Source organism: Odocoileus virginianus, chromosome 7, assembly GCF_023699985.2.
Source record: "Odocoileus virginianus isolate 20LAN1187 ecotype Illinois chromosome 7, Ovbor_1.2, whole genome shotgun sequence".
Classification (NCBI taxonomy): domain Eukaryota; kingdom Metazoa; phylum Chordata; class Mammalia; order Artiodactyla; family Cervidae; genus Odocoileus; species Odocoileus virginianus.
In genome coordinates, this window is record NC_069680.1 from 60,654,299 (window position 1) to 60,668,186 (window position 13,888).

At 45.1% G+C, this 13,888-nt stretch overlaps 1 protein-coding gene and 1 pseudogene across 4 annotated transcripts in view; both read left to right on the forward strand.

Moving 5' to 3' along the window:
* Positions 1-13,888, forward strand: part of SGPL1 (sphingosine-1-phosphate lyase 1) — a 90,167-nt gene that overhangs the window by 21,377 nt on the left and 54,902 nt on the right. Inside the window, exon 3 of one of the 4 annotated variants that reach the window (XM_070470773.1) lies at positions 7,116-7,162. The exons of 2 other annotated variants lie outside the window; for them this stretch is intronic. In XM_070470773.1, coding sequence (XP_070326874.1) covers positions 7,116-7,162 — 47 coding nt within the window. Of the gene's footprint in view, positions 1-7,115; positions 7,163-8,846; positions 9,029-13,888 lie in introns of those variants that run through there. One more of the 4 variants, XM_070470774.1, reaches the window with a different exon arrangement.
* On the forward strand, positions 7,867-8,805 carry LOC110127305 (chloride intracellular channel protein 4 pseudogene; annotated as a pseudogene).

Genomic DNA, 13,888 nt, shown 5'->3' on the forward strand with positions numbered 1-13,888 from the left:
TCTATATACATTTGGAATCATATCAAGCAATGTTATATATAATTTTTGCTTCAACTGTCAAACATGTATTTAGAAAACTCATGAGAAGGAAAGCCTATTTACACATTTTTTTTACTTACTGTTTTCTTCCTTCCTTCCTGATGTTCCAAGGTTTCTTCTCTTATTGTTTCCTTTCTGTTTTGAGAACTTTCTTTATTCTCTTAGGGCATGACTGCTGGTGACAAATCATCTTAGTTTTCCTCATCTGGAGAATATTTTGATTTCTCCCTTCATTCCTATACGATATTTTTGCTTAGATATAGGATTCTGGGTTTTCATTTCTTTTTTATATCATCTGAAAAATACTGTACCACTACATTCTGATCACCATGATTTGTGAGAAATCTGTTGTTATTCTTTTTTTTCCTTTATAGGTGAGGTGTTGTTTTCCTCTGGCTGCTTTTAAGATTTTTTTGTTGTTGTTCTTTGGTTTTCAGAAGGTTAACAATAATGTATCTGCATGTGGCTTTTTTTGGCTTTATTCTGTTTGGTTTGTTCAGCTTCCTGAATCTCTAGGTTTGTCTTGCCAAATTTTGAAAGTTTTCAGCCATTATTTCTTTGAGTTCTTTTTCAGCTCTTCACTCTTGTTCTGGGACTTTGATAGAACAAATATTAGAGCTTTTGTTATAGTCCCAGAGGTCCCTACAGCTCTTTTCACTTTCACTTTTTTGGGGGGTCTAGTTTTTGTTTTCCAGACTGGGTAATTTCTATTGTTCTATCTTCCAGTTCACTGATTCTTTCTTCTTTCACTTCTATTATGATTTTGAGCCCATCCACTGAGATTTTAGTTCAATTATTGCATTTTTCAGTTCTACAATTTTCCTTTGGTTCTTTATGTCTCCTATTTCTTTGCTAAGGCTTTCTATTTTTTTCCCCCACTTATTTCAAGTATATTCTTTATTGCTCATTGAAACATTTTAAAAATCACACATCTGCTATAAAATCTTCGTATTTATACATCACATACCTTTAATACCTTCTAATACCTTTATGATTTTTCTGTTGGCATCTATTGCATTTTTCAAGGAATTTTTCCAAAGCATCTACCTTTTCAAAGTTTATAGCATCAGCTCTGCCTTTGTATTATCTCTAGGAACTTCTCAGGGCTTCCCTGGTGGCTCAGGTGGTAAAGAATCTGCCTGCAATGCAGGAAACCCGGGTTTGATCCCTGGATCAGGAAGGGCCCCTGTAGAAGGGAATGGCTACCACTCCAGCATTCTTGTCTGGAGAGTTCCATGAACAGAGAAGCCTGGTGGGCTACAAGTCCATGGGGTTGCAAAAAGTCAGAAGTGATGAGCACTTTTACTTTTTTTTTTTTACACTTTTACTTTTTTAGCTTTCACATGTCTTGGTACTTTCTCTAGGAACTACAGTTGATATAGTGATATTTTTTTCATTTCTGATATTGCACTGAATTTGCTCATTCTCTCTCTCTCATTCCTTGATCAGTCCTGCCAGGGTTATTATTCTTAGAAGTCTCCCCCACTCGCACCAAAAATTTTAGGTTTTGGGGTTCTCTTATTTTCTTTCTTCCACTTTCTTTGAGTTTAGTTTGGTTTTTGTAATCTCTTAATATGGATACTTAAGTCATTTGCTTTCAATTTCCTTCTTTTCAAATATATTGTACATTGAAGGTCACAATAGCTGCATTCCACAAAATTTTCCGGTTTATAGGAGATAATGTTACCTTGCAAAGTGAAAGTGTTGGTTGCTCTGTCGTGTCTGAGTCTTTGTGACCCAATGCCCTGGGGCCTGCCTGACTCCTCTGTCCATGGAATTTCCCAGGCAAGAATCCTGGAGTGGATAGCCATTCCCTTCTCCAGGGGATCTTCACGACCCAGGGATCAAACCTGGGTCTCCTACATTGCAGTCAGATTCCTTACCATCTGAGCAAAAAAGTTTAGTTTTAATTTGCAGTTCTTAAATCAGTGGAGTTGAGCATCTTTTCATATGCTTAAGTGCTATTTGTATATATTTCCTGTGATCTCAATTCTTGTCCTTTGTCCAGTTTTCTGTCGGTTTGTTAGTCCTTGTATGGATATATGTTAGATTATTTATTTGTAATATGAGTAAGTAAAAAAAATTTTCCCTAGTTCATTAATCTTCTGTTGACTCTGTCTATGCTGTGAATTTAGATTCCTCTCCTCCTAAACTGGTATTCTGCTGAGGGCTTACTCACCTGCTTTTGGAATTCAGAAACCCCCTTTGCTTTGTTGGGCTTTCATTCATCCCCATGAAAAATCCTCAGAACAGAGGCTCTGGAGATACTCAGACCTGCCATTCTCTAGCTGTGCAGTCTTAGATAAGTTTTGACACCACTAGGCCTCAATTACCTCATCTGTGAAATAAAGATAATAATCCTGCCAAACTTATAGGGCTGTTTGATGCATAAATGAGATAATGCATATAATCACCCAGCACAGTGCCTTGCTCATCATGAAGTCTTAATGCATGGTATTTTTTTCTTACTATTTGAAATCAAGCAAACATTTCATGAATGGCTGCTGTATTATCCTGGTGCTATTTCCCATCAGTGTACAGGAGAAAATCCTGTGATGACGCGCCCTTTATCTCACCTGTTCTGTCTTTTCTGCTTTATACATGGGATTCTGGATTGTGGCCAGTATCACTGGGTGCTTTGATGAGACTTAACTGCTCTGAAATTTGAGTCACTACCAGGCTCTTGGATTTACCTACCATGGCATTACCTGTGCTTCTATTGTCCCAAAGTCTGTGTGACTAGCTGTTTGACGATATTTTAGAGAAGAAAGGAGGAAAGAAAGAGGCATGACTAATGACCCCACATGGCTCAGCCACCCCACCTGTCTCCCCTATGATGGTCAGTTACCTGGTAACCTGTCATCTGAGTGGGACTCACGGCTCAGGAGCTGGCAGCTACAGACTGGTCTAAGTCAGCATTCAGGAAGTTTGACTTAGAAGAGCAGACATCAGAGAAGAGAGAATAAGTCTGAGCTCTCCAGAAAGATCTAAGTTGATGGAATCCAACAAGTTTCCTATCTCTTTTCAACTTAAATGTCATTCTCTGCTTCCACCCCAAGACCTCCCTTCAAACTCTCGTTGAATGCCCAGTAATTCTTATAATTTCACGTCTCTTTACTGTAAGCCTGTCAGTTCCAAGAGATTAGAGGATACCTCTATCTTGTTCATCACCAAGCATATTGCCTTGCTCTGCATGATGGGTAGTTACGTGGGTCTGTTTGTGTTGTAATAACTCATCAAACACCTGGTACAATGCCTCATGCCCAATAAATATTCACTGAATTCATGAATAGATGAAGCAGAGTCTAAGGTAGTTGTTCTGGCCATTCACCTGTTACATATCTGAATCCTCACCTCTATAGAATTCCTACCCACTATGTGCTAATATTTGTCAACAAAACAGCTCTAGTGACAGGGAGCTTTCTGCTGCCCAGGGTTGCCTGTTCATTATCTGTGTGATCCTGTTGGCTAGAAAGTTCTTCTTAATATTGTACTTAAATATATCTCCTTGAAGCTTCCAGTCAATATTCTTCATTTATTCATAAGAATAAATCAAGTCTAGGTCCTCTGTGTGATGACAACTCTGTACACATTTGAACTTAGTTCTCATACCCACCTCTTCTTCTCTAGGCTAGTCACAAAATCACTGAGTAGACACATATTTGTTGAGTACCTGCAACATGGAATACACTAGAGAACACAAAGATGGAAAGAAATAATAAGTATCTTCAAGAGATTACTGGTCTTGTGGGGCATCAATAAAAATGAAGATCAAATGTGATAAGGAGAGCGGAGACTCCAAGTTCATCTGTGAGTTTTGGGGAAGGCTCTACAGAGGAGTGGGCTATAGAAGGTGCTCTCAGTGGACATGGGAGAAGCAGATGTTCTAAGAAGTGAGAGTATATGCAGAAGTCTGGAGATATAGGAGCCCATGGCATGTTATGGGAACTCTAAGTAATTCCGCATGGCTAGGGAAACCTGAAATCCCAGATGGCACAAGACAGTCCAGTTTTTTTCTGCTTTCCCAGAAAACTTACTAATATGTCCTCAGCCTCAGAAGTGTCCCAGATTGGATGATTAATTACATGGTTACTCTAACTATGCCAGGGGTATAAAGTCTGAGAGGTAGGTAGAGACGTGGGAGCTGAAGGTAGAGAGACAGCAGGGGCTGATCCCCAGGGGCCTTCTGGGCCAAGTTCAAGAAGAACATTCAGTTAACTGGGCCTTGTATGGTACCTTCCCTCAGAGGTCATCCTCTCCAGGTATATAATTTAATTCACAGACAGATCAGTACATCTACTGATAGATGTTTATTGCTGTGGATTACCATCTTTTTCATGATTTTTTTTTGATGTGGACTGCTTTTAAAGTCTTTATTGAATTTGTTATAATATTGCTTCTGTTTTATGTTTCTTGGTTTTTTGGCCATGTGGCATGTGGGATTGTAGTTCCCCAACCAGGGATCGAAACTGCATCCCCTACACTGGAAGCCCAAGTCTTAACCACTGACCCACCAGGGAACCCCCCTATAGATTACCATTTATGGGAGACTTATAAGGTAAGCACTTTCCAAATAGTCTGGGGTATGGCCCAGGCAACCTCTGCTGACCCTTGTTCATGCATTTTATGTAATGGATTCTCTGACACTTAGCCTTAGTTTTGACTTGTTGTGGTTGTGAGGTTGTGTCCAGAGACGGCACTGGGCAATGCCCTCTGGACTTCTTGCTCTCAACTAGAGACTTTGTAAGACTTCCCCGGGGGGATGTAGTGAGTGTCAGAAGCAGGCCTATAGCTATAAACAACTTGCTTTAAAGGACCGAAATGATTTGTATATTATAGGGATTTATAAGAATATTTGAACGAAACAAGTTTTTAATTGGGTCTAAGATGATGCAATAATGAGGGATTGTTTCATTAGCTGTGGGCAGTCAGTGGAATGGTTTATACATTTGGAATACTTGACTTATATGAGAAGTGGATAGTCAGAGTGGGTATTTGAGATATGTCTGAATGAGTGGTTTCCATTGCAGTGACCCTTGTAACATCTGTCCCTAAGTGGCAGGTGATGGTTGGCACCTCAAAACTGAGTGTTGCAGTCCCCTCAAGCAGATCCACAAGGACTAGCTTCGGGTTGCTTGTGCCCACCAGGAGGCGAGTTGGCAGTGGACCCCAGGGTTTCTGGAGACTTCGGAACCCCTGTCACTGCTCTGACACTGGGACGCTCAGAGAGAACGTAAGGCAAGCAGGAATGGCCGTGTCATCCTGCCCTCCCCATGTGTCCGTTTTCAACCTACTGAAGCATGGGAATCTAGGTGTATGAGTTTGCTAGGACTGCTATAACAAAGGACGATAAACAGGGTAGCTTGAGCAGCAGACATTTGTTGTCTTACTGTCCTGAAGACTAGAAACCTGAGATCCAGGTGTTGGCAGGACTGGTTCCTTCTGAGGGCAGTAGTAACAAAGAATGGGCCCCAAGCCTCTGCGCTGGGCGGGCAGTTTTCTGGCAGTCCTTGGTGTTCTTTACCTTGTAAAAGCATTGTCCCCATCTCTACCTTTGTCTCTGTGTGGTGTTCTCTCTGTGTGCATGTCTGTGTCCACACTTCTCCTTTTTGTAAGTACACCAGTTATATTGGATGAGAGTTTCATCTTCCTCTAGTTTGACCTCATCTTAACTAACTACATGTGCGGTGACCCTTTTTCCAAAGAATGTTCCATTCTGTGGTGCTGACAGTGAGGACTCCGACATATTAATTATTGGGGGGCACAATTCAGCATACCACACGAGGGTAGATAGAAATAGCTGCAGTGTGAATGTAGCTACTCTATTGGTTACTGCTGAAACCCACTCTGTTTTGTGGGACATGATCAGATCAGGAAGAATCCTGTGGTTAAGGGGGAGGTACCCATACTGGTCTGACAGGTTAAAGGTATAGCCCTCTAGACATGGGTTAGTTTGTCTTGAGCTATGAAATGACTTGTCCCCTGGGGCTGCTGTCCTGAGGTTACACATGGCAGGTTGCTGGTCAGGGCACAGTGTGGACTGAAGTTCTGGGAAGTTCTTTTTAGTCTGTTTATCTCACTTTCCAAGAGTCCTAAGCTCGTGCCCTGGTTCTATCTTAGAACCAACTGTCTTTACTCTTTGCTGAGATAAATGCAAAAGCCTGGTGCCTAGTCTGCCATTTGGATCTTCTTCCAGCCAAGTGATCACTTGATGATCACTCTGCAACTACACATTTCTCTTCTCTATCTTGGGAGAGAAAGATGGAATTAACAAAGAGATGTGATTCAGCAAGTGACATTATGGTCACAAGATAGATTTTGCAAATGACAACAGGAACACAATACGGTCATTCAATATTTTTGTGCTTTCTCCTGAGAAATTATACTGGCTTGCTGTTTCCTATTGCTAGGTAAAGCAAAAGAGCCAATATTCTACTTAAAACGGCAGCATCCATGACCACCTGCTCGTCCCCTACACTTTCTGTTTCCCATACTTGGCTTTACTTCTTTTTTCCATAGCCCTTGGCACCTTCTAACTTGCCATATAGTTACTCTGTTTGTCTCTTTCGAAAAGAATGCAAGCTGCCTGTTGGCACAGATCTTTGTTTTGCTTAGTGATTCATCCCCCACTCAGGATATTGCAACATAACATTTAAATAGTGAATGGATGAATGAATGAGCCTGAGGTCTGCTTCCCGAAGTAGTCACTCTCCCATTTACCTGCTTGGGACCCTGAAGGCATGTGTGTTTGTATACCTGCCCTGCACATCTGCCCCTACTGACCTGTACAGCCTCTCCCTCCCCTCCCCCTTACTCTGGCCACACTCGCTGGCCCTCCTACACTGGCCACTGGGCCTTGGCATGCACAGTTCCCTCAGCCAGAACACTCTTCTTGCATCACTCAGCCTGGTTAACTCCTGCTCATCCCGCCCTCTCAGCTCATGCTATCCTTGATCCCTCTGCCTGCGTCCATTCCCCTAAGCAAAGAACATGGAGAACTGCCCTTAGTTTAAGAACAAACACAGGGAAATTTCTTTGACCTTGTAAGACATAAAATGTTTTTCATCTGCTTGCAGAGATGGATGCCCTCTACTTCCACTCTGACCCTGAGCCCTGGATGCAGGTACTGCCCAGCTGTCCCAAGCCTACTCCTCTGAGTGAGTCAGCCCTGGAAACCGGTTCTACAGGGCCAGGCAAGGAGTAACCATGGGTCACTAACTACCCACTTAGTCCTTTGTTTGCACAGGACTTTGTTTGCATGATGTTTACTCTTCATCACATCCCATCTGTGTCAACACTGAGAGGAGAGGGGGAGGGCGCCGGCATCCAGGCCACACCAGGCATCCCCAGCACAGGACCAGGGCAGACACCCTCTGCCTCCAAATACCTATGTGGTCAGGGATCGCTCCTGGGAACTGGAGCACAGAGAGGTGGAGTGGCATCTGGAAAGTGTAACCCAAGTGGGGCAGAGAGAATTCTAGACTTACAGAGTTGGAGAGCAGTGTCCCCTGTCTATACAATTTTGAGGTCAGGACATTGAGACCCAGAGAGGGTAAATGGTACATCCAAAGCGACACCATGTGTGAGTCTCAAAGCCATCATGAGAACCTGTTTCATTACATTTTGTGGGCATGGGCTTCTGGAGCTGGAAGGTCAGGAATTCCAGGTTTGATTTTTACTGGCTATGAGACCAAGGCGTAGACACTGATGAGAATGAATAGAATCTAGCAACTTGAGAGTGGCGCGCGCGGGGCGTGGGGCGGTGCTGAGGAGACGAGCCTGAGGCACGGAGGCTGAAGCGAGCTAGACGCCAGGACAGCCCAGGGTGCTGCAGCGCGGCGGGAGCCCGTAGCCAGAGCAGTCCCGGAGCAGAAACAGCCGCCGCCGCCGTCCGCGGAGTCCAGCCGAACCGGCCATGGCGTTGTCGATGCCGCTGAACGGGTTGAAGGAGGAGGACAAAGAGCCCATCATCGAGCTTTTCGTCAAGGGGATCTCCCCAATCCAGGGGTGGAACCCAGGTCTCCTGCATCCAAGGCAGATTACCATCAGAGCCCCGAAGGAAGCCCCTCTTCAGGCTGGCAGTGATGGTGAAAGCATAGGAAACTGCCCCTTTTCCCAGAGGCTCTTCATGATTCTTTGGCTCAAAGGAGTTGTGTTTAGTGTCACAACTGTTGACCTGAAAAGGAAGCCTGCAGACCTGCAGAACTTGGCTCCGGGGACCCACCCACCATTTATAACTTTCAACAATGAGGTCAAAACGGATGTAAATAAAATTGAAGAATTTCTTGAAGAAGTCTTATGCCCCCCCAAGTACTTAAAGCTTTCACCAAAACACCCAGAATCAAATACTGCTGGAATGGACATCTTTGCCAAATTCTCTGCATATATCAAGAATTCAAGGCCAGAGGCTAATGAAGCTTTGGAGCGGGGTCTCTTGAAAACACTGCAGAAACTAGATGAATATGTGAATTCTCCCCCCCCTGATGAAATTGATGAGAATAGTATGGAGGACATCAAGTTTTCCACACGTAAATTTCTGGATGGCAATGAAATGACTCTAGCTGACTGCAACCTGCTGCCCAAGCTGCACATTGTCAAGGTGGTGGCGAAAAAATACCGCAACTTTGATATTCCAAAAGGAATGACTGGCACCTGGAGATACCTAACTAATGCCTACAGTAGGGATGAGTTCACCAACACCTGCCCCAGTGATAAGGAGGTTGAAATAGCATACAGTGATGTAGCCAAAAGACTTACCAAGTAAAAGAGCACTTACAAGAAAAAAAAAAAAAAAAGAATCTAGCAACTTTTATCTGGTGCTGGTTTAGTTGCTAAGTTGTGTCTGACTCTCACAACCCCATGGACTGTAGCCCGCCAGACTCCTCTGCCCATGGGATTTTCCAGGCAAGAATACTGGAATGCATTGCCATTTCCTTCTCCAGGGGATCTTCCTGACCCAGGGATCAAACCCAGGTCTCCTGGATTACAGGTAAATTCTTTATCTACTGAGCCACCAGGGAAGGGTGTTCAAAATACAGATGTTTGGACCCTATCCCTCATTCACCAGGGAATATAGGGAAGTCCTAACATGGGGATTCGGAAAAATTCCTTGGCAGTTCTGATGTGTAATGCTAGATGGCAAGGATGGGCTGGATGATGCTTGAGTCCCTTTAACTTGACAGACATTCAGCAGTAGATATGAAGATGAGGCTTGTCTTAGCATGCATTCCTGTCATCAGTCCTCAGTGGGATAGTTTGGCTCCCTAGGAGGCATCTCAAAACTTTAAAAGTTTCTAGTTGTCACAATGATTGGGGCAATTTCTCTGGCATCGGTGACGGTGATGAATGTTAGGTGTCTTGTAATATGGACATTGCAAAGGTAGCCCCTCACAACGAAGAGGTGTCCTGAGCCCTACACATTTTGTTTTTTTAACATAATATACAGCCAGCACAATCATATAGGGAAAAAGCTGTGGTTCACAGTCACATGAGCCAAGAGCTTGATTTCATTTTCATACAAGAAAAAGTGGATTTCTTTAAAAACATGGTTTTATTATACACTCTTCCCGGTAAACATCTACCATGCTGAATGTTGCACATAGGTTATCCTTCATTTTGCTTGGAACTTTATCAACTCTTAATCTGTCATTTTGGAAAATCACATCACCCATGGCATTGCTGTTCACAGAGTGATAGAGTCACAGAGACAAGACCTCTGTTCTGCTTTTGTAGCTTTCCTGCTCTCAAAAGCTGTATGTACTAATGTAAAGAACCTCATTTAGCCCTTATTTCAAAACAGCAAATATAAAGGGAAAAGTGACAAGAATATTCAATTAAATATCACCTTCTCTTCAATGAATACTTATCCATTGTAAGTTCAGGCATCTGCTAACTTCATGGACAATTTTTTAAATGATGTCTTTCACTTTTAAAGTTAGGACACTATATTGCTATATAGGTGGGTACACACCCCTGTTTATGACATATATTTTGTAACCCCCATTAAAAGGGTGTTGGGCTCGTTGGTTTGGGACTTACTGATCTAGAGACAACAGACAACAAAACCCGCAGGAATACTGTAGCTCTTGAGCAAGCCTGAAAGGCCTAGGGCAAAAGGTCTGCTGCTGCTGCTAAGTCACCTCAGTCGTGTCCGACTCTGTGTGATCCCATAGACAGCAGCCCACCAGGCTCCCCCGTCCCTGGGATTCTCCAGGCAAGAACACTGGAGTGGGTTGCCATTTCCTTCTCCAATGCGTGAAAGTGAAAAGTGAAAGTGAAGTCGCTCAGTCGTGTCTGACTCTTAGCGACTCCATGGACCACAGCCTACCAGGCTCCTCCGTCCATGGGATTTTCCAGGCAAGAGTACTGGAGTGGGGTGCCATTGCCTTCTCTGAGGGCAAAAGGTCTAGGGTGCACTTAATGGGGCAAGTGGCACGTTGGTTGGAAAGACTAATCAACTGTCATGATCAGGTCCTGATGGGGTCTGAGCCAGACCAAGAGCAATGAGGTGAGAGGGCAAGGTTTGGTTTAGCCAGTCCCAGAGCCCAGACTGGCAGGTTATCTGAACTCCATCATGCATGTGTGGGAGGTTAGACTAATAGCTCTTGAATGCCTTCTGTGGGTTTGGCCCTACATTGGGTACACATATCTACCTGCCACCACAGTCCCAGGATAGATGCTATCAACCTTTGTTTTTCAACTGAGGAAGCCCAGGCTCAGTTAAACCCACTTGCCTGTGGCCACACAGTGATTTCTGGGTAGAGGCTTAGGCTGCCTTCAAAGTTGTTCCGTCATTGCAGGCCCAGGTGGTTTCCTTTTGCCCAAGGAAGTTGGTATTTATTTGGTTTTCGATAAGCAGTCACTCTCTGGTTTTGATGCTTTGCTAGGAGTGATTGTGCAGCCTGGATAGCAACAGGCGCTTCCTCAGGAAAGGTGGACCTTCTTGGGAAATCACTTGTTTCTCAAGATCAGACTTGGCCACTCTGACTTTTGGCTGATTTGGCGCCTGGGACGCGTAGCTTAGTGATCCACTGCTCCTTAGTCTTCATCCCACTGTGGCAACATCTGGACATGTGATTCCTTCCCAGGTGCTGCCACGTCGGGCCGGCTCTCAGCGCCCTTTTCCCAGTGTCTGGTCCGCTCATGATCATTTCACAGCCTGCTGCCACTGAGCGGTCTACAGCCCCTCCTTGGGCAGGGCGTTTTAGGCTCCATGAGCAGATGTCCTGCGGTATGGGGCTTTCTTGTGGGCTGTTCCTTCTCAAGAGATCAGAAGCTGCAACCTCCATGAGATTTGCTGGCAGTTCTGTCCTAGCCTAAACTCCCACAGGAAATCCCCGGTTGGGAGGGCTGGGGCTGGGGGGAGGGGTGTCAGGGACAGGAGTGGAGGCATGATAGCATGTTCCTGCTTTTCAGAGTGCAGTGTGCTCGTATCCGAAGGGAGGGGTGTCACCAACTTGGCCATGACCAGCTGCCATTTTAAGCAGAAACAGATTTGCTGGTATGAATTATTTTAAAAGAAGCCACGTGGGAGAATAAAGAATCCCGGACCATCTTCCTCCACACTCTCCTCCCACCATCCCCAACCCTCTGTCATCAGCAGTTATTTCAGCCCCTCCCTGGTCTCCCCCCACCCCCGCAGCCACCCTGCCTCTCCCCCTCCTCCTCTCCCTCTCCCCCCACCACCCCAGGCCTTTCTAATCCCTCCCAGTCTTCTGTTATTCTGAAAGGCTCCATGGTGGCACCAAAGGCCAACTTGGGGAGCATTAGTTCTCCTCTTTACCCCTATCCATTTTTTTTTGGATCAGTCTCCTTAAACCATCCCAAACAAATGCACAGTCTTAACTGAAAAACACCGTGCTTTCTCTGCGGGCAAGGTGTTGAGGGAAGTGCTTCTCAAGTTTCACTGTGCATGTTATCATGTCCGGGGATCTTGGTAAAAAGTAGATTGCAATTCAGTAGATCTGGAGCAGGGTTCCAGGAACCTGCATTTCTAATCAGCTCCCTTGGGATTCCAGGGCTGTTCGCTGGGAGACCTCATTGCCAGTACGGGAGCCCCAGCACCCCACCTCTGCCCCTCCACCAGCCAGCTGAACCCCTCATTTGTAGAACTTCTGAAGCCTCTAGGGTGGGAGTGTCTAGGGGGTGGGGGAGGGAGGAGAGGGCATGTGGTGCCTTCCTTGACCACCACTCTTACTTTTGCACATCCTTCCTCTCTCTGAACTTAATTCTCTCTTTGGTTTATGTCCCCTTTGCTCTCTGCTCTCTTCCTTTCTCCCCAAGGCCCACCAATATAGCTGAACACGTGAACCTGATAGTCAGTGGGGACTTTGCTCTGTTTTGGTACATTGTGATTCTCCTGTAAAGGCTGACGTTTTCTTTCTTAATCCTCACACATCTTTTATCTCTGGTCATTTTCTACTTGATGTTTCTCTTGTAATCCCTGATCATATGCTGCATCAGAGGGGGTGTGGAAAACAGGAATAGTGGGGCCTGAAACCTCACCCCCTGTCTGTCCCCTACAACAGGGCCCCTGGGCTCTGCCAGGAATTGCCAGGAGGCATATTCCTTTCTTGGCCTTGGTTTCTTCACGCATGTATTATGGGGCTGAACTGCAAATAGTTGAAGGGCCTCTAGCTCTCACATTCTTTGATTCAAATTCATTAACAAACATTTTTTAGGTACTTCCTACAAAATCTGAAGTCTTTACTTCCCATTTGAACTCTACTCCATTCTCCTGCGTGTCTTTGGGATGACCATTTACCTTCTTGGGGCTTTAGTGCCCTTGGTTACAGGCTTCCCAGGTGGCTCAGTGGGTAAAGAATCTGCCTGCAGTGCAGGAGATGCAATAGACGCGGGTTCAATCCCTGGGTCTGGAAGATCCCCTGGAGGAGGGCATGGCAACCGACTCTAGTATTCTTGCCTGGAGAATTCCATGGACAGAGAAACCTGGCGGGCTACAGTCCATAGGGCTGCAAAGAGTCTGATACAGCTGAAGCAACTGAGCACACACACATGTCCTTATTTACAAGTTGAAAGATGATGACAGTAAGCCCGTCTGGGCAAGTTAGGACATAAATAGAGCTTTGGATGTAAAGGTGCCTAGCATAGTTCTATCTCAGTCAGCTCAGGCTGCTATAGCAGAGTACCACACTGAATGACTTAAACAAGAGACATTGATTTATCACAGTTCTACAGGCTGGGAAGTCCAAGGTCAAGGTGCAGGCAAATTCAGTTTTTGGCGAGATCTTCTTCCTGGCTTGCAAATGCCTACCATTTCACTGTGTGCCTGCATGACTACTTTGTGCAGTGAGAAAGGGAGAGAGAGAAAGGGAGACAGAGAGGGGACGTGCTCTGTCTGGTCTTGTCGTCTTCTTCTTGTAAAGACTTGAATCCTATTATGGGGCTCCACCCTCACTACCTCACCTAAAGCTGTTTCCCAGAGGCCCTGCCATTAGAGCTCAACATATTAATTTTGGGGGAGATCTTTCAGTCCATAACAATAAAGATTAGACAGTACGGTTGAACTGATTCACTTGGGAAGAACGAACAGGCTGCCTGCTGTGCGTGTGACCAGTGAAGCTTACCACACTGGTGTAGGGAGGAATCAGACATGGACCTTGCTCTTCAGTCAGCTGGCACAGACGTTCTAGATGAAAGGATGAGAGGTGACAGCTAAGAAGCAGGCCAGGGAAAGCAGATCCTGGGATCTGAAGAAGTAATAAAGCAGGAGGGAGTGGGCTGAGGACTAGGGAGGACATAACCTGGAATCCCCAAAGTGAAAATGAAAGTCGCTCAGTCATGTCCGACTCTTTGTGACCCCATGGACTGTATCAGTTCAGTTCAGTTC